General features: G+C 57.3%; 2 protein-coding genes across 5 annotated transcripts in view; one reads left to right on the top strand and one right to left on the bottom strand.

Moving 5' to 3' along the window:
- Positions 1–21,874, top strand: part of CDC45 (cell division cycle 45) — a 38,453-nt gene extending 16,579 nt beyond the window's left edge. For all 4 annotated transcript variants that reach the window (XM_089323598.1, XM_089323599.1, XM_089323597.1 and 1 more), the window contains 13 exons: positions 1,182–1,230; positions 2,780–2,841; positions 6,960–7,010; positions 8,080–8,199; positions 9,417–9,548; positions 10,094–10,192; positions 10,776–10,937; positions 17,122–17,260; positions 17,349–17,432; positions 18,586–18,704; positions 18,878–18,954; positions 20,398–20,463; positions 21,734–21,874. In XM_089323598.1, coding sequence (XP_089179724.1) covers positions 1,182–1,230; positions 2,780–2,841; positions 6,960–7,010; positions 8,080–8,199; positions 9,417–9,548; positions 10,094–10,192; positions 10,776–10,937; positions 17,122–17,260; positions 17,349–17,432; positions 18,586–18,704; positions 18,878–18,954; positions 20,398–20,462 — 1,159 coding nt within the window. In that variant the 3' untranslated portion in view covers position 20,463; positions 21,734–21,874. The remainder of the gene's footprint in view (positions 1–1,181; positions 1,231–2,779; positions 2,842–6,959; positions 7,011–8,079; positions 8,200–9,416; positions 9,549–10,093; positions 10,193–10,775; positions 10,938–17,121; positions 17,261–17,348; positions 17,433–18,585; positions 18,705–18,877; positions 18,955–20,397; positions 20,464–21,733) is intronic.
- Positions 21,875–24,170: 2,296 nt separating this feature from the next.
- On the bottom strand, positions 24,171–25,632 carry CLDN5 (claudin 5). Its single transcript, XM_002723569.6, has one exon. It carries the CDS (start codon positions 25,498–25,500, stop codon positions 24,844–24,846), a length of 657 nt encoding a protein of 218 aa, XP_002723615.1. The 5' UTR covers positions 25,501–25,632; the 3' UTR covers positions 24,171–24,843.
- Positions 25,633–27,005: the final 1,373 nt, after the last annotated feature.

The raw sequence follows: 27,005 nt of genomic DNA, 5'->3' as shown, positions 1-27,005 counted from the left end.
GACTTCCAAATAAATAAATAAATGAATCTTTGGGGGGAAAAAAGAGAGAGAGAGAGAGATGGGAAGAGACAGAAAGGGAGAGAGACCTTCCATCCTCTGGTTTACTTCCCAAATGGCATCAATGGCCCAGTCTGGGCCAGGCCAAAGCCAGGCGCCTGGAACTCCTCTGGGACTCCCATGGGAGTAGCAGGGGCCCATGTACTTGGGCCATCAACTGCTGCTTTCCCAGGTACATTAGCAGGGAGCTGGATTGGAGGTGGAGCCACCAGGGCTTGATCCACCATGTCAATATATTGCACTGCCAACATTGTTCAACCTGTTGTACCACAATGCCAGTCTTCTAGACATTTTTAAGTTTACTTTTTTTTAAAGATTTATTTTATTTATTTGAAAGACAGAGTTACAGAGAGAGACAGAAACAGAGAGGTCCTCCATCCGCTGGTTCACTCCCCAGATGGCCGCAATGGCTGGAGCTACGCCGATCTGAAGCCAGGAGCCTCCTCTGGGTCTCCCACTTGGGTGCCGGGGCCCAAGGACTTGGGCCATCCTCCACTGCTATCCCAGGCCATAGCAGAGAACTGGATCGGAAGAGGAGCAGCCAGGACTAGAACCGGCACCCATATGGGATGCTGGCTCTTCAGGCCAGGGCTTTAACCTGCTGCGCCACAGCACCAGCCCCTTTAAATTTATTTCTTAGTAATTATGGAGGCAGAGAGAGACAGAAACAGACAGGCATACAGAGATCTTCCATCCTGTGGTTCACTCCCCCAAAATGCCCACAACAGCTGGTACCATGCCAGGCCAAAGCCAGGAACCTGAAACTCAGTCCAGGTCTCCCATGTGGGAGGCAGAGACCCAAGTACTTGAGTGGTCACTGTGGCCTCCCAGGACGTGAGTTAGCAGGAAGCTGGGATCGGAAGCAGAGCTCAGCTCCAACCTAGGCTCCCTTCCATGGAATGCCGGCTTCCCGAGTAGCATCCTGACTGCTGTGCTAAATGCCACACTCTAAACGTCCTTTTAAATCTGTGTTTCCACAAGCTTTGTGAAGTGCCCTTATAAATATTCTGCTAAAACAAAAAAAAGTAAGTGATTTCATTGGCATTTCTGTGGTCACTGTCAGATTGTCACGTTTTCGCCAATGTTTGGCACCTGTCCAAGACCTACGTTTTGTGTCGTTCCAGGAGAGACATCCTCTTTGACTACGAGCAGTACGAGTATCACGGGACTTCAGTAAGTACGAACAGGTGTAGTTCCTCTGCGGGCGTCCCTCTCCCAGAGCAGAAGAATGGAGCCTGGGCTTTTATAATTCCATTATTTGAAGATTTATTTATTTGAAAGGCAGAATGACACAGAGAATCTCCCATCTGCTGGTTCACTTCCCCAAATGGCCACAACAGCCAGGGCTGGGCCAGTCCGAAGCCAGGAGCCTGGAACTCCATCCAGGTCTCTCACATGGATAGCAGGACTTGGGCCATGCTCTGCTGCTTTCCCAGGCGCATTAGCAGGAGGCTGGATCAGAAGCAGAGCCACCACTCCCATAGGAGGTGCAGGCATTGCAAGCAGCAGCTTACTATGCTACGCCATGACACCAGCCCCTGGAGCACAGGTTTGGAAACACACAAAAGGCTGGTTTGGAACTGAGCTCCCCAGCCTTCCTCAATGTGACCTTGGACAGATGGTGCAGCCCCTCTGAGCCTTAAACAACAGCTCCTCCTTCTCCTCCTCCTCCTTCACCTCCTCCTCCGTAGAGAAATATAACCCGTCCATAACCTACAGAGCAGAATTAGTGTGGCAAACCTGCATTAGCGTGGAGCAGAGCGTAGGGCCTAGAGGAGCTGGAGACAGCTCCTTCCCAGTAAAACATCCTGCATTTAGTCTTAGAATTGGCTACGGGGCCTGGAGACGCTGAGCACGGCCTTTTCCAACATCCCTCGTCCTTGAGAGATCATCCTTCCGTCCCTTCTGCTCAGCCCTGGAGAATGGAACATTATAGGCAGTGGGTGGGGAGGGTGTTAACCTGCCTCAGAGAGAGGCTGTCGCTCTCGGGATATGTGGCCACTTCCCTTGGAAATGCCGCCCCTGGAGGAAGCTCAGCCTGGCGTTTATTTAGCTTAAAGTCCAAGATCTGGTCGGGTTGGGGTGGGGGCCCTGATTCCGCCCCTAGTGAGGCCCGAACTGTGGAAAGCAGAATTACAGTGGGCGTGCGTAGAGGAACAAGTGGGTACATCTCAAACAGGGAGCAGAGAAAAAGGGGGCGCTAAGCTTGCTCTTTTTAAAATTTTTTTTTAAAGATGTTTTATTTATTTGAGAGGTAGAGTTACAGACAGAAAGAGGAAGAGACAGACAGAAAGGTCTTGCATCCGCTGGTTCACTTCCTAGATGCCCGTAATGGCCGGAGCTGAGCAAATCCAAAGGCAGGAACTTCTTCTGGGTCTCCCACGTGGGTGCAGGGGCCCAAGGACTTGGGCCATCTTCTACTGCTTTCCCAGGCCACAGCAGAGAGCTGGATCGGAAGAGAAGCAGCTGGGACTAGAAATGGTGCCCGTATGGGATGTCGGCGCCGCAGGCGGAGGCTTGCCACAGCGCCGGCCCCCTCTCCCTGGTTTAGTGTATGCTTGTTCCGCACGTTGGGCAGGAACTCGCTTGTATGCCTTAGCCAGGCCAACCCTGCACCTGAGGGGCTCAGCCAGGGCCTCCTGCTGGCTCAGGTCTGGCCCCGCTGCACTGCACTTCACGAGCTCGGCTCCCTTTGTCCTCAGGCTTCTCTGCTTCCTTGCAGTCGGCCATGGTGATGTTTGACCTGGCGTGGATGATGTCCAAGGACCTGAACGACATGTTGTGGTACGTAGCGCCCTGCAACACCCCAGACTCCCCGTGGGCGCTGACTCTCGTCCACGGCAAACAGTTGCCCGTTGTGGGAACGTGCGTGACTCTGCTCTTCTTCCCAGCAGTGAGACTGTTCAAGGGCGGGAGGGTGAGACTGGGGCGCAGCCCTGTGCTTGGTACATTTGAGTCCTGCCTCTTTTTTTTTTTTAATTTGATTTATTTATTTGAGAGGTAGAGTCACAGAGAGAGGAAGAGACAGAGAGGTCTTCCGTCCGCTAGTTCCAGATGGCCGCAAGGGCCAGAGCTGCACTGATCCAAAGCCAGGAGCCAGGAGCCAGGAACTTCTTCCTGGTCTCCCATGTGGGTGCAGGGGCCCAAGGATATGGGCCATCTTCCACTGCTTTCCCAGGCCACAGCAGAGAGCTGGATCAGAAGAAGAGCCACTGGGACTTGAACCAGCGCCCCTATGGGATGCCGGCACTGTAGGCCATTTAGCCTCCTACGCCACAGCACTGGCCCCTCCCTGCCTCTTGAGTTTGCTGTGCAGGCTGCAGGCAAGGCCCCCTGGACATGGACCAGGAGACCTTTGCTATAGAAATGAAATATTCAGTCTAAGTGAGGAAAGTGTGGGACTGGCCTGGCTCTACCGCCTCGCCCTGCACTGGGGGTCCTGGTTCTCTAATGCTGCCAAGGCCCATTCTGCTCTGACTGCCATGGATGGGGTTTTAAGGGCCTGCATTGAGTCGGGCCTCAGGACAGCGGGGGCCTGGTGCCATGTGGACCCAGGGATGCTCTTATCACCCTCATGCCAGCCTGCCAGCCCTCAGCTCTCATCCCTGGACTGCAAGCTGGCGCCAGGCTCCAGGTCCTCGACCGCCTTGCTCCCCTGTGGCACGGACTAGTAATCCCCACGCCCAGACCCGGGATCCTGCAGCGCGATGCGGCTCATAAGCACTTGGGGTGCGGCTGCTTTTAGTGAGGGCCTACTACTGTGTGCTCAGTGGTGCCCTTGACAAGCCCACCCCACTGTGAGCCTCTCAGTTCAGTGGCACTGCCAGAAAACCCCACACGTCACACAAGAACACTTGGGAAGTCACATGACATAAAATGCCAGCGTGGGAAGATCAGCAGGAAGCAGGGTCTGTCTGGGGAGACACCCAGAGTGGCATTTTCTTTTTCTTTTCTTTTCTTTTTTTGACAGACAGAGTGGACAGTGAGAGAGAGAAACAGAGAGAAAGGTCTTCCATTTGCTGTTGGTTCACCCTCCAATGGCCACTGTGGCCGGCGCACCGCGCTGATCCGATGGCAGGAGCCAGGTGCTTCTCCTGGTCTCCCATGGGGTGCAGGGCCCAACCACTTGGGCCATCCTCCACTGCACTCCCTGGCCACAGCAGAGAGCTGGCCTGGAAGAGGGGCAACCGGGACAGAATCCAGCACCCCGACCGGGACTAGAACCCACTATGCCAGTGCCGCAGGCGGAGGATTAGCCTATTGAGCCGCAGCGCCGGCCCCAGAGTAGCATTTTCCAAGGAGGTCCCTGCAGAGCGCACTGCCCTGAGGGACTTGATGGGGGTGTCCAGACACCCTGTCTCCCCCCCCCCCCAGGAGAACCATGGCCTCCCTGCCTCTTTCTGGGTGGAGCGTCCTCTGCTGGTCTCAGCCATGAGCCCAGAGCAAGGTATTAAAGGACAGTGGCCAGAGACCAACAGATGGTACACCTGGGACGACAGGTCTCACCAGGGCCCAGCTCTCTTTTTTTGTTTTTGAAGATCTATTTTTGTGGCTGGCATTGTGGTGTAGCTGGTAAAGCTGCTGCCTGCAGTGTCTGGGGTGCCAGTTCGAGACCGGCTGCTCCACTTCCAATCCAGCTCTCTGCTATGGCCTGGGAAAGCAATAGAAGATGGCCCAAACCCTTGGGCCTCTGCACCCACCTGGGAGACCCGGAAGAAGCTCCTGGCTCCTGGCTTTGGATTGGCACAGCTCCTGCCGCTGCAGCCAATTGGGAAGTGAACCAACAGATGGAAGACCTCTCTCTCTGCCTCTCCTTTTCTCTCTGTGTAATTGTGACTTTCAAATAAATAAATAAGTTTTTAAAAAAAGATTTATGGCCAGCGCCGCGGCTCACTAGGTTAATCCTCTGCCTTGCGGCGCCAGCACACCAGGTTCTAGTCCCGATCGGGGCACCGGATTCTGTCCAGGTTGCCCCTCTTCCAGGCTAGCTCTCTGCTGTGGCCAGGGAGTGCAGTGGAGGATGGCCCAAGTGGTTGGGCCCTGCACCCCATGGGAGACCAGGAGAAGCACCTGGCTCCTGCCATCGGATCAGCGCGGTGCACCAGCCGCGGTGGCCATTGGAGGGTGAACCAAGGGCAAAGGAAGACCTTTCTCTCTGTCTCTCTCTCTCACTGTCCACTCTGCCTGTCAAAAAAAAAAAAAAAAAAAAAAGATTTATTTTATTCATTTGAAAGACAGAATTACAGAGAGAGATAGAAACAGAGAGGTCTTCCATCTGCTGGTTCACTCCCCAGATGGCTGCACTGCCCACAGCTGAGCTGATTTGAAATCAGGAACCAGGAGCTTCTTCCAGGTATCCCACATGCTTGCAGGGGCTGAAGCACTTGGGCCATCCTCTGCTGCTTTCCCCAGCACATTAGTGGAGAGCTGGATCAGAAATGGAGCAGCTGGGACTTGAACTGATACCCATATGGGATGCTGGCGCTGCAGATCAGGGCTTTAAACTGCTGCGCCGTAGTACTGGTCCCCATTCCCTCTTTTTTTTTTTTTTTTTTTTTTTAATTTATTTATAGGGGCCAGTATTGTAGCACAGCAGGTTAAGCCACTGGCTGCAACACCAGCTTCCCATGTGAGCACAAGTTTGAGTCCCAGCTGCTCCACTTCTGATCCAGCTTCCTGCTAATGCACCTGGGAAAGCAGCGGAGGATAGCCCAAGTGCTTGGGCCTCGGCCACCCATGTGGGAGACCTGGAAGGAGTTCCAAGCTTCTGCCTTCAGGTTGGCCAAGCCCTGAGTGTTGTGACCATTTGGGGAGTGAACCAGTGGATGGAAGATATCTGTCTCTCTCCCTCTCTCTTTCAAATAAAAAATAAGATAAATCTTTAAAAATTATTTATATTTTATTTGTGAAAGATGTAGCCAGAGGGAGATGTTCCATCTGCTGGTTCACGTCCCCCAAATGCCCACAATAGCAGGAGCATGGAACTCAGTCCAGGTCTCATGTGGGTGGCAGGGACCTAAGAACTTGAGTCATCATTTCTGCCTCCCAGGGTGCTCATCAGCAGGAAGCTGGCTTGGAAACAGAACAGCCTCAAACCAGGCACTCCTGAATGGGACGTAGGCATCTGAAGTGACAACTTAACCACTGTGCGCAGGCCTGCCCCTGGATCCCTCCAGTGGAGGGTTGACCTGGTCATCGATAAATGATGAGTCTGCGGACAGGATCTTTGAAGGTTCTCGGGAGGCCTAAAAGCTGTTACTGTACTTCCCCGCCAGGGGCCAGGAGTTCCTTCCAGGTCTCCCATGTGAGTGGCAGTGGCCCAAGCATGTGGGCCATCTTCCACTGCTTTCCCAGGTGCATTAGCAGGGAGCTGGATCGGAAGTAGAGCAGCCAGGACTCAAACTGGCGTCCATATGAGATGCTGGTGCTGTAGATGGAGGCTTAACCTTCTACGCCACGACACCGGGCCCTTTCCCACCATCTGACACTGCAGGACAAGAAGACATGGTTAGGAGTAGGGTTTGGCTGTGCTGTGGGGCGGGTGATACGAGTGTCTCGGCTGAAGCAGCGTGCCAGGCACTAGCCGCCTAGTGCAGGCCTCTGCTGCTGGAGCACACTGGCTCCACTTGCTGTCGGCCGGGGGGTGCAGGACAAGGGCAGAGACAGCAGCATGGGAGCCGCCAGGAGTGTGGGCTTGGGTCACAGCTGCCTTCCCTGTCCTGAGGTTTTCCTGCCTTGAGTTTGTCAACCTCAAGGGAGAACAGGCCAGGGTCTGACCACACTGGCACGATGCTCTTGGAGGGTGGAGCTTGGGCCCCCCCATCCCGTCCTGCCACCTCACTGCATACCCCAGAGCCCGCTGAGCCTGGGCCAGGTTCTATTGCCTTCTCCTCTCCTTCCAGGTGGGCCATCGTGGGACTCACGGACCAGTGGGTGCAGGACAAGATCACACAGTAAGGACGGGTTGTCTCGCTTCCAGGGTCGGCCCTATGTCGTGAGGTTGCAGTGGAGACGTGGGGACAGCTTCACCCTGGGGTCCTGTAGAGAATGAGTGAGGGGCTGGCCCTCCACCTTGGGCTGGGCCTTTGTCACCCAGAAAGGGCTTAGTATCAGGACCTCCCCATAGGGGTGACCGCGGCCTGGGCTGGCCTCGTCCTCTACCCCTATGTGTCCACCAGGTGGAGCCAGCGAGCAAAGGAAGGCGCTCAGTCTCACAGTCTGTTGGAGCAGGGCTGGCTCAGGCATGGTGGGGAGGTGTCCCAGCAAAGGCCCTGGGTGCCCTGCCAGCGAGTGGGAGTTGGTCTCAGAGGCAAGCGGCAGCCGGGTAGGGTTGTGTGAGGGCTGCTGTGGAGCAGAATGGCCTTTTGCCCTCACCTGACCTCCGACCCCAGCCACAAGGCTGCCCTGGGATGGATGGTTCTTCTCCCATCCCCCTCCCAATGAGGTGACAGTTGTCAGGCAGGACATCTGAGAGGGTCCACAGGGACCTCCAACCTGAGGCACTGGCCCTCCGGAGTCAGGGGCCCATGCACGTGTCCCTGAGCTGTTGCCTGGCCACAGCCCCGTACGCTGCCTCCACTTAGGGACTCCCCTGTGTGTGTCCAGGTCTTTGAACGCTACCGAAAGCTCCAGCTTCACGGTGCTTTGGGGCCCAGTAACTACTTCCCACTGGGTCCCAGGCCAGCCGAGCCACCGTGGGTGAGGGGGGTGGGTGCCCGTCACTGCTGAGGTCTGTCCGCTTGACCACGTGGGCTGATGGGGCCCGGCTGGCTCCCAGAGGCCAGCGGATAGTAGGGACAGGGGTCTGTGGGTAAGGACAGCAGAGTCTGCTCCTCCCTGCGCTGATGGCTGCTGTGGGAAAGCAAGTGCCTGGTGACCCTTGAACTTGGCAGTGCAGAGCTACCCCTGTGGTACCCTTCCTTGCTGGGTGGGGCCTTGCCTGGACCCTACAGCCAGGTTATGGGGCCTGTGTGGACAAGCACAGCTTCTCACAAGCCAGCCCCGGCCTGTGGCACTTTGCAGAATGAAGTATGTGACGGACGTCGGCGTCCTGCAGCGCCACGTGTCCCGGCACAACCACCGAAACGAAGACGAGGAGAACACCCTCTCTGTGGACTGCACGCGCATCTCCTTCGAGTACGAGTATCCTGGCCTCGGGGCCTGCGGGGTGCAGGCAGCACCCTTGTCTCTGATTGTGCTCGGTGGGTGCTGCTGGCTTTGTCCTCCTCTGGAGCCCTGGCCCGGGTTCCCCCCTGGATTGCCAGTCCCAGAGCTGTGTGTCTGGGTTGTGTGGGAAGCCCCTAAGAGTAGAGGCAGGGTAGATGGCCGCCCTGGGGCCTATGAGCTAAGAGAGAGGGGTGGCGGCACAGACACACCCGGTGTCCAGAGGAGCTTTGGCAGGGAGTGGGCAGGGCTGGTCTGAGTGGGGGTGACGTGTCGTTGAGGGGCTGCATCTACACTGTGAAAGATGCAGCCTGTCGCTCCCCCTCTTCGTGGAGGAACGACACAGGACCCTGCGCTGTTCTTTTGTCTGCTCGGCCCTTCCCGGGTTTGCTGCTGGTTCTTCCCGGGTTGGCTACCGACCCTTCCACCTCCGTGGAAGGGCGGTTCCCCCTGGCCACTTTCCCCACTTCCGCAGGGGAGTGGCACACCGCCGGCCGGCTCTCTCGGGGGCTGCACAGGTGTTCCTTCAGATGTTCCCCTTAGATGTTCCTGGTGCATGTTGTCTCTCTCCTCCTTTATAGTCCTCTTCCACCAATCCCAACTCTGCTACCCACACGCCGAGTACGCTGCTCTCCTCCAATCAGGAGCAGGTCCTACAGTTTATTGGTTGAACTGGAGGCAGCTGCGTAGAAGCTGTTTCTCCCTTCTCAGCGCCATATTGTGGGAGAGCAGATGCATAGAATAAGTCCTAATTCCAGTAACTTAGTCTAGTCCGGGTTGCTCCCCACACAGCCCACCAAGGGGTGAGTATGGGCCGCTCTGGGCAGATCCTGGCAGGCGGCTTGGGGGGCAGGGAGGAAGCAGGCAGGGCAGAACAGGGTGACAGCCACTCTGGTGATGCTCACCCACCCACCTGACCTCTCAGTGACGGCAGTACACAACTCTGCAGCACCCCCATGCCTCAGTTTCCCTGTCAAAGAGGGGATCACGTGCACCCCCACCACGCACAGGCTCCCCATACAGATCAGGTTGAACTCGGCAGTTCCAAGAGCTCCAAGCCGTGCTTGTCTACACAGGCCCCCTTCCCGGGCTGCACAGGTCCAGGCAGGGTCCCACAGGTGTAGCTCTGCACTGCCGAGGCCAAGGGTCACCGTGCAGCTCGGGGTTCCTCGTGTGCTCCTTGACCTTGGGCCCAGCCTCCGCCTGGCACTCTACCAGCACTGGTCCCTGCACGACAGCCTGTGCAACACGAGCTACACCGCAGCCAGGTTCAAGCTCTGGTCTGTGCACGGGCAGAAGAAGCTGCAGGAGTTCCTCGCAGACATGGGGTGAGTGGCAGCCTCGGCTGGCAGCTGCACCTGTCAGTTCCGCACCTCCGGCACCCGGCGCGTCGCCTGAACGCACACCAGGACATCACCCCTGGCCCGCCCCACCGCCCTGGACACCCCCCCTGGGCCCGCCCCCACCGCCCTGGACATCCCTGGGCCCGCCCCACCGCCCTGGACATCCCCCCCTGGGCCCGCCCCACCGCCCTGGACATCCCCCCCTAGGCCCGCCCCCACCGCCCTGGACATCCCTGGGCCCGCCCCACCGCCCTGGACATCCCCCCCTGGGCCCGCCCCCACCGCCCTGGACACCCCCCCTGGGCCCGCCCCCACCGCCCTGGACACCCCCCCTGGGCCCACCCCCACCGCCCTGGACACCCCCCCCCTGGGCCCGCCCCCACCGCCCTGGACATCCCCCCTGGCCCGCCCCACCGCCCTGGACATCTCTGGGCCCGCCCCCCCGCCCCTGTGAGCGGCAGCGTCTCCCTTCCCGCCCAGCTGCTGACGGCTGCCGCAGCCTGACCGGCGTGTGGGCTTGCTCTTTGCAGTCTTCCTCTGAAGCAGGTGAAGCAGAAGTTTCAGTCCATGGACGTCTCCTTGAAGGAGAACTTACGGGAAATGATCGAAGAGTCTGCCAATAAATTTGGGTAAACTTCTTTTTTTATTAATTTTCTGGATTAAGCTGCTTTGAAGAAAAGGCTGCTGCTTTAAACATCTAAACTGATGCAAAAAAAAAAAAAAACAAAAAAACAGAATACAAGTGAGCATTGCTTGAGTCTGAATTCTGAATTCTCAGGTTAAAAATAAGCCCTGGTGAGGGATAAAACGAAATCAGAGACTGTGAGCGCTCGGATCCTTAAATGCTGGGGCTGTGAGGTTGACCCAGCCCGTTCCTTACAGGAGGCAGGAGGAGGGCCACCAGGGTCAGGCCCAGCTGAGCTCTGCCTTGGGCACCACGACAGCGCTGCCTCAGGCTGCTCTTGCGCCAGCTAGCTGCCTGCAGGGATGTGGGAGAGGACCTGCACGCACCTGGAGCCCAGCAGTTCGGAGCCGCCGGGGGGTGGGCTGAGCTGGCTGCAGGGCTGCCACGTCCAGGCCTTCTGACCCACCTTGTCGTCTGGGCAGAAGAGCATTCGCAGGGGCCCCTGAGCGACACTGGGGCTGGTGCTGGCCGGGGGAGCTCACCCAGCACCTGGGGGTGGACAGCTGCCTTGCTTCCTTCCATGACAGGATGAAGGATATGCGTGTGCAGACCTTCAGCATCCATTTTGGATTCAAGCACAAGTTCCTGGCCAGCGACGTGGTCTTTGCCACCACGTCTCTGATGGAGAACCCTGAGAGGGACGGCTCGGGCACGGATCACTTCATCCAGGCACTGGACAGTCTCTCCAGGTAGTGGGGGTGGCCGGGGGGGCCGCCCCTCCCTCCTGCCCAGGGAGGCCAGTCGTGGGGACCTCAGGGTATGGGGGTGACTGTCCTGTGGGAACTGTAGCTTGGGTGCACATGATACACCGCCTGCCCATCTTCCAAGTTTGTCACCTTCTCCTGGATCCTTGTCATCTCTTCTTTTTCTTAAACTTGAGGCCCAGCAACTCCCATGCTCTGACTCACTCCCTGAACGGCCAAATTCCAGAGCCGAACGTCAGTCCTTGAGCCATCCCTGGGTACACGTTAGCAGGAAGCTGGAATAGGGTGTGGAGCCAGACTTCAGACCCCACCGCTCCAATTTGGAACACAGGCATCCTAAGCAGCGACTTGACCTCTCAGCCAGAAACTCACTCCTTGATTTATTTATTTATTTTAAGATTTATTCATTTACCCGAAGGAGTTACACAGAGAGAGAGAGAGAGAGAGGTCTTCCATCCACTGGCTCACTCCCCAGTTGGCCACAACAGCCAGAGCTACGCCGATCCGAAGCCAGAAGCCAGGAGCTTCTTCTGGGTCTCCCACGCAGGTGCAGGGGCCCAAGGACTTGGGCCATCTTCCACTGCCTTCCCAGGCCGTAGCAGAGGGCTGGATCGGAGGTGGAGCAGCCAGGACTCGAACCAGCGCCCATAGAGGATGCCGGCACTGTAGGCAGAGGCTTTACCCACTATGCCACAGCACCAGCCCTCACTCCTTGATTTATAGGACTTTTCTCAACTTCACTGTCTCTGAAGGCATTATTTGTTGTGTGTATTCACGCCTATATTTCTTCTAATTTTGTTTCATTTCTCAATTACTTTCCTCATATAGCTAATTTTTTCTTATCTCACTTCCTGAGATACCCTGCATGTTTTGTTTTTGTGTTTTTTCAGTGTCTTTTAGCTTGTTTCCAAATAGAACACCACAGTTTTGATCTTTTCTTGGCATATCTTTGTAGTGCACTTTCATTGTTGAGAGAGGTGCTGGTCTGCTCCTTACTCTTTTTTCTAAAGGTGACTCAGGGATTTGACCTTGGTGCCTCTCTGTTGCATGTTTGTGAATTTCAATTCCCTTTTTAGGAGAAGGCATGATTCAGACAGTTTTTCCCACTTCACGGAGCTGCTACTTTTGTTGCTTTTGTACTGTGATTTAAAAAGAAAAAAAAAGGGGGGGGGCGGTGCTGTGGTGTAGCTGGTAAAGCCACTGCCGGCATCCCAAATGGGTGCCCGTTTGAGTCCCTGCTGCTCCACTCTAATGCGCCTGGGAAAGCAGTGGAAGACAGTCCAGGTCCTTCGGCCCCTACACCAATGTGGGAGACCTTGAAGAAGCTCCTGGCTTCAGATCAGCCCAGCTCCAGCCATTGTACCTTAGGGGAGTGTTGGATAGAGGATCTGTGTATGTGTGTAACTCTGCCTTTCAAATGAAATAATAAATCTTTACTGTTCTGTTCCCTAACTCATTAAAAATAATTTTTATGGGGCTGGCATTTAACGTAGCAGGTTAAGCCAGTGCCTGCAATGCTGGCATCCCATATGGGCATGCTCCTCTTCCGATCCAGCTCCCTGCTGATGGCCCCTGTACCCACGTGGGAGGCCCAGAAGAAGCTCCTGGCTTCAGCCTGGCCCAGCCCTGGGGCCAGGGGAATGAACCAGCTGATAGAAGACCCCTCTCTGTATCTGTAACTCTTTCAAATAAATAAAATAAATCCTTAGAAGATTTTTTTTAATTTTTTAATGTATTTGAAAGACTGACATACTAGTTCATTCCCCAAATACCCGCGACAGCCAGGGCTGGGCCTCCCACATGGGTGGCAGGAACCCAAGAACGGACCCATCCCCCACTGCCTCCCAGGATGCATTAGCTCGGAGCTAGATCAGAAGTGGAGGAGACTGGGACTCAATCCAGCACCTCAGGATGGGATGGCCTTCCCAAGTGGTGGCTTAACTGGCTATACTGCAATGCCTACCCCACGTTTTTAAAACTCAGCTTTTTTTAATCAATTTTCAAATAATCAAGTAAGATTATTTGAAAGGCAGAGTTACAGAGAGAGAGAGAGAGAGAGATCTTCCATCCATTGATTCACTTCTCAAATGGCTGTAACAGCTGGGGCTGGGCCAGGCCAAAGCCAGGAGCCAGGAGCCCCGTCCAGGTCTAGGGTCCTGGGGCCTTGGGCCATCTTCCACTACTTTCTCAGGCACATTATCAGTGAGCTGGATCTGAAGTGGAGCAGCCAGGACTCGAACCAGCACTCACATAGCAGGCCACTTACTCTGCTCTGCCACAATGCTGGCCCCCAGATTCCATGAACTTTCTGATGGCGCTTGTGTAGTTTGTGCTTCTTGTGACTGGCTTCCTTCCAAGGTTTGTTCACGTTACAGCATGGAGCAGTACCTCTCCTTTATGTTACAAATAACGTTACGTTGTGTGAACTTTCCACACCTTGCTTATCCACTCACCCGTTGTTGGACGTTTTTGTTGTATTAACCCCTCTAACTGTGGGATAATGCTGCTGTAAACCTCTGTGTGTGAGTTTTGGTGTCATCATGTTTTAATCTTGCTTGGATTTTACCTAGGAGTAGAATTGTTCGATCATACGGTAACCGTTTCACCACTGGAGTATCTATCAGTCTATCAGACTATTTGCCAAAACACTGCTGTACCTTCCCACCAGCAGTGTGTGAGGGTCCCATTTCTCTACACCCTTATCAACACTTGTTATAGTGTCTTTTGAATGACGTTGATTGAAGTGTTCGGTGAAGTGTTACCTCATTGTGGTTTCCATTTGCATGTTCCTGGTGGCTAGTGATGTTGAAAGTCGTTCCATGTGCCTAGGGGCCATTCATGTTATTTGCAGAATTATCTATCCAAGTACCTTGCCCATTTTTATTCTTTTTAATTTTTTATTTATTCAAGAGACAGGTAACAGAAAAAGGGTGCTTCCATCCTCTGGTTCAGTCTTTTTTTTTTTTTTTTTTTTTTTTTTTAAGACTTATTTGAAAGGCAGTTACAGAGAGGCAGAGAGAGAGGTCTTCCATCTGCTAGTTCTCTCCCCAGATGGCTGCAGCAGCCGGAACTGCACCGATCCAAAGCCAGGAGCTTCTTCCAGGTCTTCCACTCGAGTGCAGGGGTCCAGGGACTTGGGCCATCTTCCACTGCTTTTCCAGGCCATTGCAGAGAGCTGGATCAGAAGTGGAACATCCAGGACTTGAACCGGTACCCATATGGGATACCTGTGCTGCGGGCGGCAGCTTTACCCACTACGCCACAGCGCCGCCGCCGCCCCCCCCCCCCCCTTTAACTTTTCCTATAAATTTTAGGGCCAGGAGTCCTGCCACCCCCCTCCACTTTGTCCCGCTGATGCTGACATCACACAATATTGTGGCTGGTGGGTGGTCTGCTCCCACCTTTCTTGAAAATGTGGGTTCCTGGGCTTTGGTTTCTCAGTCCAACTGCCCTGTCTGTTTTTAGCTAGCAGTTTGGGGAAATCCAAAATCTGCCATCACCGTTGTCCCAGCATCGATAGATCAGTTTTAGACATTGTCCGCTGACTTCCTGCTATGACAAAGAGTATTCATTCACTTCCGGTCCTCCATCCGGGCTGTGGGCACAGTTTTGCCACTGTTTTTAGCTCCTTTGTTGCTTTAATAACTACGTCTTCTCCCATCACAAGTACCTTGTCATTGTACTTGTAAGAAAATATGTGTGTTTGGATTTTTTTGGGGGGAGGGCATTTGCTTAGAGGTTAAAATACCAGTTAAGATGCCCACACCTAGCCAGAGCTGTGGCATAGCAGGTAAGGCCACCACCTACAGTGCCGGCTGTTATATATTAATGTTAGCCGTCGCAAAGCACACCGGAGTAAGGGAAAGGGTTTATTGGGGAACATCCTACAGACTGGAGTGAAGGGGCGGCAAAGTAAAAAGAGAGAAAGAGAATATAAGAGAGAAATAGTAGAGAGGAGAGGAGCTAGCAAGGAGAGAAGATAGAGCAGAGAAGAGGAGAGAGGAGAGCAGAGCCAAGAGAGCAGAGCCAAGAGCCAAGAGACCAGAGGAGGAGGCTAGAGAGAGGAACCGAGAGAGAAGAGTCAAGAGAGCAGGACAGGCCCTTTTAAAACTGCCTGAGGGCGGGCAGGCAAGCAGGAGCAGCGAATCCCATTAGGATGGGGGTGGAGCCTGGCTCAGGTAGCTGGGCCATGTGGCCACCTGACTACAACTGCGCCAGTTTCCTAACACCAGCATCCCATATGGGCGCTGGTTCCAGTCCGGCTGCTCCACTTCCTATCCAGCTCTCTGCTATGGAAGATGGCCTAAGTCTTTGGGCCCCTGAACCCATGTGGGAGACCCAGAAGAAGCTGCTGGCTTCAGATTGGCCCAGCTCCAGCTGTTGGCAGCCATCTGGGAAATGAATCTTCGAATGGAAGACCTCTCCCTCTCCCTCCCTCTCTCTTTCTCTCCCTCTCCCTCCCTCTCTCTTTCTTTCTCTGCCTCTGCCTCTCTGCCTTTCAAATGCATTACAAAATCTTAAAAAAAAAAAAAAAAAAAAAGGTGCCCACACCCCACATTAGAATGCCTGGGCTCAATTTCTGGCTCCTGCTCCTGCTTGAGGTTTCCTGCTAATACGGAGGCAGCAGCGATGGCTCAAGTCGTTGCCTTCCTGCCACCCACGGGGGAGACCTGGACTAAGTTCCCAACCCCACCACCCCCGGCCATTGTGAATATTTGGAGAGCAGACCATTAGGAGGGAACTCTCTCTCTCCCTGTCTGTCTCTTGTGCACATTTTCTCTCTCTCCCTCTCTCTGCCTCTCAAGTAAAAAAAAAAAAAAGTTAGATTCCTGCTATGCTCTTCAAGTCTCTGCCCATAACCCTCCCAGTCTAGAAAGTATGCTTTTACGTTTTCAAGGTTGATAACAATGTTTAGTTAGAGAATAGGATATATGACATTTTATCTTTGGCTATAGGTTGATTTTTTTCCCCCAATTATTAGAGAGAGACAGAAAGAGCTCTCTTTCTCTGGTTCACTCCCCAAATGCTCACAACAACCCAGGCTGGGCCAGGCCAAACCTAAGAGCCAGGAACTCAGTCAGCATCTCCCACATGGGTGGCAAGGACCCAAGTTCTTCAGCCATCATCTGCTACCTCCCAAGGTGCACATTAGTAGGAAGCTAGAAGTTGGAACCAGAGCTGGAACTGAACCCATGCACTCCAGAGTGGAACACGGCGTCTTAACTGGTAGCGTTAAGCTCTAGACCAAATGCCCTGCCTCCACAAGCTGATTTTAAAGGTAAAAATCAATACATGGTTCTAACTTTATTGGGCTAAATAAACTATTCCAGAGACAATATATCCAGTGACATGGGAGTGTCTGGCACGTCTCTTTGTTTTTCCTGAGATTTTTAATGGCCTCTTTCATCACGTCTGTTTTGGTTTTTTTTCCCCCTCAGTTCTCCTTCAAGGAGGTATTCTCTGAGCCTCTTTTTTCCTTAGCAAGGTGGAACTGCAGCTGCCTGGGCCTGCTGCCTGCTGCCACCATAGATGTCTTTTGGCTATGCCTCTCTTTAGATCTAGTGTGTCTTGGGATCTGCTTGCCCCTTCATTTCAGTTGAGCAGGGTTTTCATATCTGAGAGATAGAGTTATAGACAGAGAGAGGGGGAGACAGGGAGATCGTCCATCCACTGGTTCACTCCCCAGATGGCCACAATGGCTGGAGCTGAGCTGATCCGAAACCAGGAGCCAGGAGCTTCTTCCAGGTCTCCCACGTGAGTACAGGGGCCCAAGGACCTGGGCCATCTTCCACTGCTTTCCCAGGCCACAGCAGAGAGCTGGATCGGAAGTGAAGCAGCCGGGATTCAAACGCGCCCATAGGGGATGCCGGCACTGCAGGCGGTGGCTTTACCAGCTACGCCACAGCGCCGGTCCCTTAAATAAATACAACAACAACAACTATATTCTCTAGACTTTGAGTGATTTTTTTTTTTTTTACAATTATTTTAACTGACACCATCTCTTTCCAGTTTCTGACTATTGCTTTTTCTTGCACTCTGTTCTTGGTTTAGGTATATAACAGTTGCCCTAATCTCTGAGGATTCTAGAGTTCATTTGAAGTTTCTTTTTGTTCCCCAAATACCTCTGTTTACCGAATTACCAACAAGCCACGCATCTGCCCTGTTACAGGAGTAACCTGGACAAACTGTACCATGGCCTGGAACTGGCCAAGAAGCAGCTACGTGCCACCCAGCAGACCATCGCCAGCTGCCTCTGCACCAACCTCGTCATCTCCCAGGGACCCTTCCTCTACTGCTCGCTCATGGAGGTCAGGCTTCCCACGGAGGCAGCGGAAGGCCTGCAGGAGGCCTGCACCTGCTCCTCCCTCCTCTGACCCTCTGTCTGTACCTCCCCAGGGCACTCCGGATGTCATGCTGTTCTCCAAGCCTGCGTCCCTGAGCCTGCTCAGCAGACACTTGCTCAAGTCCTTTGTGTGCTCGGTGAGGAGCTGGGTGGGCAGGAGCCGGGCGAGCATTGTCCTATCGTTGGGTGTTAGGTGCTGGCCTTGGGGTGCCTGTGTCTGTTCGCCAGCTTCCAGATCTGGGCAGACCTCTCAGTGCTTCTGCGTGATGTTTTCCTCGGCTCACCCCTGGGGAACTTCTGGTTCCCACCAGCTCTGATTTTATCACTCGCTGTCCAAACCGTTCAGGAGGGACCTGCACCTGCCTTCCACCTGTCTCCCCCGTGGGCTCAGCTCGCCTTCCACGGTGGCAGATGCGAGTCGGCTGCAGCCCGACTTCCCGCCTAGCAGAAGTCTGTCTTCTAGGCTTAACTTTCTGTGAGTGCCTTTGTCTTTCATTGTCAAAGGCCGGGAGCGCAGCCCTAACTCAGCTGGCATTAGGCCACGGCCACACCCAGCTGTGATTGTTGGAAGGCTGGCCCCACACATTTTTTCAATTTTTTAGATTTATTTATTTATTTGAAAGTCAGTTAGAGAGAGGAGAAGCAGAGAGAGAGAAAGAGAGGTCTTCCATCCGATGGTTCACTCCCCAAATGGCTGCAACAGCTGGAGCTATGCTGATCCAAAGCCAGGAGCCAGGAGCTTCTTCCAGGTCTCCCATGCAGGTGCAGGGGCCCAAGCACTTGGGCCATCTTCTGCTGCTTTCCCAGGCCATAGCAGAGAGCTGGATCAGAAAGTGGAGCAGCTGGGACTCGAACTGGCGCCCATATGGGATGCCGGCACTACAGGCAGCGGCTTTACCTGCTACAACACAGCACCAGCCCCAGACAGTTGTTGAGTGACACCCACCTGCCAAGTGCTGTTGTCACAGAATGACCGGCCTTCCCAGTTCCCGTCCTGGACAAATGGGGACAGTTGATCTCCGTGGTCACGCTGTGTGGGTGCCATGGGTCACAGCAGCGAAAGAAGCACCCAGTGTCTGCCCTGCAGGAGCTCATGCGCCAACAAGGGGGTGTTTGCAGGCGTGAGTTCAGATGGAGTCAGCTGTCACGGAGGGTGGAGCGGGACTGGTCAGAGGTTCGCTAGAGGCCTCCAGGAGAAGGTGGTAGCCCTGGCATGTGGCGCCTGGGCCCTGAGCGATGCACCTGGCTTGTTGGTGCCACAGCTGGCTGAGGCTCCCTTGGTCTCTGCAGACAAAGAACCGGCGCTGCAAGCTGCTGCCCTTGGTGATGGCCGCCCCCTTGAGCGTGGAGCACGGCACCGTGACTGTGGTGGGCATCCCCCCAGAGACTGACGGCTCAGACAGGAAGAAGTGAGTAGCATGTCCTCATCTGGGCTGGGCAGGAGGTCCAGATGACCTGGCATGTCGGCCCAGCAGCCTGCTCAGAGAGTGACATTTGGGTTTGCCCTTGGGTGCCTGTCACAGGGGGCTGGGGAGGGAAGGGCCCCTTGCTGGCCCGCCTGTCATCTGTCATCTGTTCGCAGCTTTTTTGGGCGGGCGTTTGAGAAAGCAGCGGAAAGCACCAGCTCCCGGACGCTGCACAACCATTTTGACCTCTCAGGTGAGAGACCCCGGCACTTGGCTGCGCTTGTCCTGCCTGACGACCCCTTCATGGTCAGCGCTGGCCCCAGAACCAGCCGCCCTCTTGTCCTCTTGGAACCAACCCTGGCCTAGCTGCCCTGGTGTTGGCTCAGGAAGCCCTGGTGTGCTGGAGGCCATGGCTCCTCCCACCCCAGCCCGGCATCTCCTGTCCAAGGAGGCCCAGCTCCAGTCTTATAGTCGTGCCCTAAAGGTCACTTTCCCTCCATTCCTGGAGGACTGGACAGCACTGCCTCACAGGTGCCAGCCTTACCTGACAAGGTCATCCCCGGTATGGGCAGGGGGGACAGCAAGGGCCTGCTGCCACCCACACCACCACCCCTCAGCCCAGAGTCTGTGTTGTCCTAAAGGGCCCTGCTTGGGGCCACTGCATGGATGCTGGTCCCGCCTATATGTCAGCTGAACCCAAGGGTGCAGGGGCTGTACCCAGTGGTAGCCCCCAACCCACCACACCAAGCACCAGCATGAAATGCACTCCACATTTGGCCACCTTTATGTCATGTGGGATCAGGGCTCTCCCTGATGACCTCCTTTGCCTCTCTGAAGGCTGGGTCTCCAAATCCAGTCCCATGTGGGGCTACTAAGGGTCAGGGCTCCAACCCAAGAGTTGGTGGGGCCACAGTGGAGCCCCCACAATCCCGCAGCACTTGATCTGCATCTCTCCAGAAAGGACCTATGCTGACTTCACCCCACCTGCTCCCTTGGCAGTGACAGCTCAATGTCACAGGAGACCCAGCCCCTCTGCAGGTGGCCCCAGCTGTCTCAGAGGCAGCTTCCGGCACCAAGTCTGGCCACGGCACGATGTGCTGTCAGTCCATCCTGAACTGAACAGTGGCAGTCTCCCTGCTGTCCGCTCCCCACCCCCCCAGTTCCTGGTTCATGCCTGGGATGTGGGATTTAGGATGGAGAGCCCAGGGGTGTGGAATGCAGAGGGAGCTATGGCCAGCACCTGCCTGGGGGGACCTGGGAGTCTTGCAGCAGGGGCTGGGGGATGGACAACTGGGGCCAGGTCAGCCGCATCCAGGGCCTGGTTTTGCTCCATCTGAAACGGAGACACTGGCCAGAGTGGGGCCACTGTGGCCTCTTGCCCGCCACAAGGCCTCCCACAGTCCACCTGGGGCAGACATCTATGTCAGGGTGGGAGGACCTACCCCCATCTAGATCCGTAACGGTCATCACATCCCCTGTGTTCCCACCGGCCCAGAGGGTCCTCCCCGCAGGCCACAGCTCTGGGCTCTTGGCCAGCAAGGAATCCAGGGGGATGGAGGGACGAGACCGATCAGCCAGAAGCCTCCAGACTGGCGGATGGCTTCACGCGGCACGGGCTGCTCTAGTCTGCATTTAGGGAGTCTGCACTGCCTGGTTTTCCTCCCACCTCACAGATGTTTTTCTTTCATTACTTCAGTAATTGAGCTCAAAGCTGAGGACCGGAGCAAGTTCCTGGATGCCCTCGTCTCCCTGCTGTCCTGAGGTGAGCTGGGGGCCGAGGCGGGGAGGGCTCCTCAGGAAGCAGCCCCCTGGTCACAGCCCAACCCTGAGTCCTTGTCTGGCCTTGGGTTCTCCAGGTGATTGGGGGCTGACACATTTTTTCCCAAGAGTGTCCGCAGGCGGCCAGCAAGGCTGTGGGACGCTGATGAGCAGGCTGGTTTCACGAAGCCCCTGTGAATCCTTCCAGAAGGCTGGCATCGGCCCTCTGCCAACCACACTGTGGGGCCGGGCATGGCGCGTGCCGTGCGGGTGACACTCAGACTCCCTGACACTGTTCTCGGAAGTCAGATTGGGGCCCTCTCTGTCCCCAGTCCATGGTCAGCTGGAAGCTCCTGGGCACAGGCACCAAAATGACCCTGGGGACGGTCGTGGTCCCGGTTCCTCTCAGGGTGGCCTGGGGGAAGGCTCTGGTTTTTCAGGGCCGTCTGCTCATCAGCAACCACCTAGTTGGGCTGAGCCTTTTGCCTTATCCAGATAACGAGGGTGGGGCTTCAGTGCTGGGTGCCTCGGTGGGCACAGAGGTGTAAGGTTACCAGGCAGTGGAGTAGGCATTGGAGGGAGACACCCTTCCCATCCCCCCGCCCCCATTCCCACAGCCTGCTCGATGCTGCTGTGAGTGCCCAGCCACGGAGGCAGGGGTGGAGATAGGCCAGGCCAGGGAAGAGGGCGTGCAGCTTGCTGGGGGTGAAGGGGGAGACTGGCCAGGCACAGTGATGGCACTGGGGGGCCAGTCCAGGCAGGACAAGCAGCTCGGCCAAGTCCTCTGGGAGAAGGTGCTGGTGCCACTGGGACTTCTAAGGCTCTCCCGTGAACAGCAGGGAATGCAGTGTAGACAGACAGGCACCTTGGCGGGATGGAGGTGGGCTTCCAGATGTCCGCAACAGCCAGGCTGGACTGAGCCAGGCCAAAACCAGGAGACTGGAACTCCATCCGGGTCTGCTGTGTGGGTGCAGAGACCCAAGCAGTTGAGCTGTCACCTGCTGCCTGTCAGGGTACATGAGCAGGAAGCTGGACCAGAAACAGAAGCCGGAGCTGGAGCCAGGCACTCTGGTGTGGACCGCAGGTGTCCCAAACAGTGACTTAGCCCGCTGTGCCATAGCCACTGCCCTGGGGTGGTCTTCTATCCCATGGACCCCCACGCCTCACCCCATGTTGAAGCTACTCCGAAACCACAGTCGCATGTGTCAGGGGAGGCCTGAGCTTTCGGGATCGGGATTACTGTAAACTTACTTATTTGTGCTTCCCTTTTCCAGAAAGTGACTTCTTCAGAGCTGAACTCCACTTCCTCCTCCTTATTTATATGGACTGGCTTTATTTAGAGTGTAAGTTATGTACAGAGTTCGAGGAGCAGGGACACGGACTTTTTTTTTAATGAAATAAAATACTTATTTTTAGGTTCTGTGCTCCCTCAGCTCTGGCCTTGGGGCCAGTGCTTGGGGGTGTCCTGGGCCTCCAGGGCTTTGTCCTGGGCCTCGGGTGTGCCCTGGAGATGTGACGGGAAGCACAGGGGTGCGGCCCCAGCTCAGCCCTTAGGACAAGGTTTCCCACTTCCCTGTCGGCAGTGGGCAGGGCTGGGCTTCCTCGCGGCACCTGCATCGGTTACTGCTCAGCAGTGCCCTCCAGGACCTGGCCGTCTGCCCATCCTCCACTTCCTCCCATCCGCCAGCCTCCACAGAACTGTGCGTCTACCTTGATGACCACTCCCGGCCCCACGGGCACGCAGCGGGCAGCCTGCACTGCAGAGGAGACTAAGCCAAGAGGAGGACCCCGGGCTACGGAGGCCCAGCTGCTGAGCAGGGCCCAGGAGAGAGCCACCTTGTACCCCAAGGCCTCACCAGCAGCACCACCCACATCCAAGCCTTTGGAGGAGCGGGTCACGGGTCAGCTGTCCCACCCCTTCCCAGTGTCCCCTGGGCACTGTGAACGTTGGGTCAGAAGGTGATGGCCAGTTCTTGCCTCTCCTAGCCAGGAAAGCTCTTACATGAGCCTTGATGGGCTGTGGGCATCCGGGAACGCAGGTGCTCGGGGAGCGGGCAGGCTGGAGGGAGCCGCTTACCCGTTGGGGCACCTGGGTGGCTAAGAGGAAGCCGCCACGCTGGGCAGGGTCCTTGCAGGCTGGCTTTAAGTCAGTAGGGGAAGGCCTGGAAAGATTGGCCCAGAAATGAGAAACAGGTGGGTGGGGCCGAGTCCCCGCACAGCCCGTGGGAAGCAGCGGCATCACAGTGGGGTCAGAGCTGGATCCCAGGCTGGCAAAGTTGGAGTTTGCCCTTGCCTCTCGGCACGGGCCTGGCAGGTGGCCGTCTGCCTCCTCGGGACCTCAGGCTGCCCACCCCCCCACTCTGGGCATCTGGAAAAGCCCACAGGCTGGGCAGCTGCACCTCTGCGCCGAGCACTCAGGGTAAGGCTCCCGTGGATACTGCTCCTCTGAGCAGCTTTGGCGCTCGGCTCCTGACCTGCACCATCCAGCTGGGGGGGGTGGGGGCAGGTGCAGTCGTATCAGGACCTTGACTGTGCACCCCCCTCCTGGTGTTGAGACTCCAGGATCTTGGGCTCGGAAGGCCCAGGAGGAGCTACAGTTCAGGCCTGCTGAGGACTGTGGGGCCCATCCTGCTGCAGCTTGTCCCGTGCCTGGGAGCTCAGGCCATTATGAAGTGGAGCTTCCCTGGAAGTCCCACCTGCTGGCTCCACCGTGACCCCCAGGGATCTGCCACACCCACCGTGGTGGGCTGCCCTGAAGCCCTCCAGGACAACATCCTTGGGCTTGTCCTCCCCATCTCCCCCACAGTGGAGAGCCCAGCAAGGCCTGGGAGCGGCTGGACGAAGTCCCGACATTCCGGGCAGAGCCCTCGAGGCCAGGGGTGGGGGCAGATGCCAAGCTTCCTGCCTAGGGCCCCTGCCCAGCCCTCCTCCCTCCCCCGGCCCATCCGCCCTGCTCTCTCCTGTTCCTTGCCTTTTGGCAAAAGGTAAAAATGCTTCCACTCAAAGTGCCTGGAACAGGGCTGCAAACAATGAACTCTGAATGGCTGAGACAGCCGTGGCCTGCCCTGCTTTCCTGGGACCCCTTGCCCTGCCACCCCTCCCCCTGCCCCAGGAGCCAGGCAGGGGCTGACAGGGGTGCTGATGGCTGGCACCAGTCTGGCTGGCTGACTGCCAGGGCTGGCAGGGTGGGCACAGGCCTTGGTCAGAGTCGTGCTGGGACTGGCAGAAGGAGCCAGGACAAGGGCCTGGAGCTTAGCCCAGGCACTCTTGGGACGACCAGGCCACAAGTGCTTTCTCCCCATGGCAACGCACTTGTGGGGCTGTGGCAGGCCCTGCTGGAACTGGGCACACATCCTGAGTTTGGCCCCACTCCTGCCGGGTCTTTGGAGAGAGCCTGACCAGGCATTGTACAGATGTCTGTGCCCACTTGAGGGGACCCAGAGCTAGGCCAGCCCTGAGAGGGAGGGCAGACAACATCAACCTGGGATGCATGGGCTTGGGTCTTTTCTACAGTCAAGACCCCCCACTCAACTGCCCCCAGTGAGGGGTTCTGAAGGCAGACCCAATATGTCGGCAGTGAGCCGGGTCTCCCAACCCTGTGATGATCTAAGAGTGGAGGGGGAGAGCCCTGAGCCCCCGGGGATTCCTGTAGGGGGAAGAGTGTTAATGGGCACCGGAGGTGACAGGACAGAAAACAGGACACAGGTGGGAGAACGTTCAAACCATTTACTAAGCAAATTCTTAACTACCCCACAAGCCGTGGAGGAGGGCAGGGCCGCAGCCCCCAATACACACACACACCCTCCCATGCTTGGACTCCGGTGCCCACAAGCCCCGCCTTGAGGAGCTGCTGAGTGATGCAGATGTCCAAGCCACGTCCCGTGGCCCACTGTGCTCAAGTCCCACTGGCGTTCATAAGGCCAGCTATGCACACCCCTCCAGCGGCCCGGGCTCTCCGCCTGCCCCTAGGAAGTCTGCAGCAGCCTCTGGGAAGTAAGACAGCATCCAAGACTCGGTCAAGGTCGGAGAAGGAATTACCGGCATCTGTAGTGATGCCCCGGGGGCTGACGGAGTCCAGGTCTCTCCCACGTCGTGGACACCGCTGCGCACAGAAACAGGAAACCGATCAAGTCCTCGCAAGTGCCCGTCGTCTGTTCAGGGCAGGGCGCCGCGGCTCAGGGTCCAGCTGATCAGTGGTCAGAGAGGACGAGATGCGCTGCGAGCAGGGACTGGTCCGAGGGCGGCGACCGTGCGCAAAGCTCTGCGTTCCGCGGAGCTGGTGCGCTGCACAATCCAGCCAGGGCCGCCGCCGTCCACGCGGGCTCCCCCGCGCCGCTCCTTCGGCTCTCGGGCCTGGCTCCCGGGGGAGTGGGGTCCGGCGCCCTCAAACGTAGTTTTTCTTATCGTAGTCGCCGCTGGCCGTTGGCCGCCGCGGTGCCGAGTACTTAACCGGGAAGCTGAGGTTGGGGCGGCCCGCGCAGACCCAGGCGCCGCAGCACACGAGACCGCCGCCGCACATGAGCAGCGCCGAGGCCGCCCAGCCTATGTACAGCGCGGCGCCCAGCTCGTACTTCTGCGACACGGGCACTGCGGGGTCGTAGAACTCGCGGACCACGATGTTGGCGAACCAGCAGAGCGGCACGAGCGCCAGGAGCCCGCAGAGCGCATAGAGTGCGCCGCCCGTGAGGGCCACGCGCGCCTTGCCCGGGCCGGGGGCCACGCAGGTGGTGCACTGAGCGCCCGCCAGGGTCACGAAGAGGGCGACGAGCGCCAGCAGCACGGCGCCCACGGTGAGCGCTCGCGCCGCCTGCACCTCGGCGCTCAGCGCCAGCACCGACTCATACACCTTGCACTGCATGTGCCCGGTGCTCTGCACCACGCACGACATCCACAGCCCCTTCCAGGTGGTCTGCGCCGTCACGATGTTGTGGTCCAGGAAAGCAGTCACCTGCCACATGGGCAGCCCGCACGCCAAAATCAGCCCCACCCAGCCCACCAGGCACAGCACCAGGCCCAGGATCTCCAGCGCGGCGGACCCCATGGCTGCAGGCGAAGTGCGCGCCCAACGGCAGGCGCGGCGGGACGGCTTCGAGCCCTGCGCGCGCCCAGCTCACCGCTCACAGTCCGCCGGCCCTCCCGGGCTGCAGCACCGCCTCGGTTCTGCCAGTGTCTCCTGGGGGCTCCGTATTTGAAGCCTCGGGAGGCGGATTCCGCCCCCCGCCGGCTCGGCCCCTCTGACATTAGCAGCCAATCCAGGCGCGAGCCATGGGTCCTCAGCCAATCACAGCCCCTCCCCCCCCATCCCGGCTGCCGGGGTTAGGGAAACAACAGCGCTGGACACCGCTCCCCGCCCTGGCCTCGGACCCCGAGTGCCCACCCGCGAGTGTTCTAGCCGTTGCTGAGAGCGCTCGGGGCAGGCAAGGGACGTGTGCGCGCGCTCTGCGGGGCGCCTCCTTGTGCGTCCTCCCGGCCATACCGCTTCACAAACTGCGTGACCCCCATCTGCACCACCCACTTCACCCCACAACCCCCACCCCGCCCGACGGTTCCTTCCACCGGGGCAGCTCCTCACTTCCCCGACCAAGGTCGCAGGATACACTCCCCACACACCACGGCACATGAGGTCGGGCCCCTAGGCGTGGGCGCCGTGTGTCCCACGCAGTGGAGAGAGCGGACTCGCCTGGGGGCGGATCGGGCGCCCAGGGCCACCACCCCTACATGATTCCCTGCCGAGGCTCTGGCACAAAAGCCGGTTAAGACCCCTTAACCTTTGCACCAGCTGCTCCTCTTCACTCCGATGCTGCCCATCCCCCATCCTATGAGGCCCCAGGCGACACCGCTTCGGGAAGTCCCCACATCAGCGTGTGCTTCCCACCCTGGGGGCAGTGTTGACTTACTGGACCTATTCCCACCCTCAAACAGGAGAGAGGACACCCAGGGGCCAGTCCTTGTCCTCCCACCAGCGCCCGCTGCCACCCCGGCCCCCAGGCCCTCCTCCGGAAGTCCACTTGGAGTTTCCTGGCCAGGAGGAAGAGCCCCCATCCCCGCTGGAGGAGGGAGGCGCGGGATTTCCGGCCATTCTTTTGCACAATGGCCCAGCCATTTGTTGAAAGGTCCACTGGGGTGGACGCTCCGGCCCCCCTGAGGCTCAGGTTGGGGCACCAGGCCCACAACTCCATGGGGGCACCGGCCCCTCCCGACTCCCCGCTGGTCCCTTTGTTTCCAACAAAGTCTGCACTCCCAGCCCTGGACTGAGCCCCCCCCCTCCATCCTCAGTCCAGACTTCTCTGGACCCAAGTGCTCAGGGCCCTCCTGTAGGCACAGCACTGAGAGGCTGGTCTCTCCCAGCCCCCGGGGCCCAGTTCCTGCTCGCTCCTGGGGTGGGGCCTGCATCTGCTCATCCAGGATAGAAAGGTGCTGAGTGCGTTTGCTGGGCACCGGGCGGGCGCCAAGTGTGGGCACTGCTCCAAGCCACCACCTCCAGGGCTGCTTTCCCCCCACTGCAGGCTTCCTGTCCCCTTAGCGGGCCCTCCTGGATAGCCCTTG

This window comes from Oryctolagus cuniculus, chromosome 21, assembly GCF_051225735.1.
Source record: "Oryctolagus cuniculus isolate XC-2025 breed Fujian yellow rabbit chromosome 21, ASM5122573v1, whole genome shotgun sequence".
Classification (NCBI taxonomy): domain Eukaryota; kingdom Metazoa; phylum Chordata; class Mammalia; order Lagomorpha; family Leporidae; genus Oryctolagus; species Oryctolagus cuniculus.
This window is presented reverse-complemented; position numbering and strand designations above follow the sequence as displayed.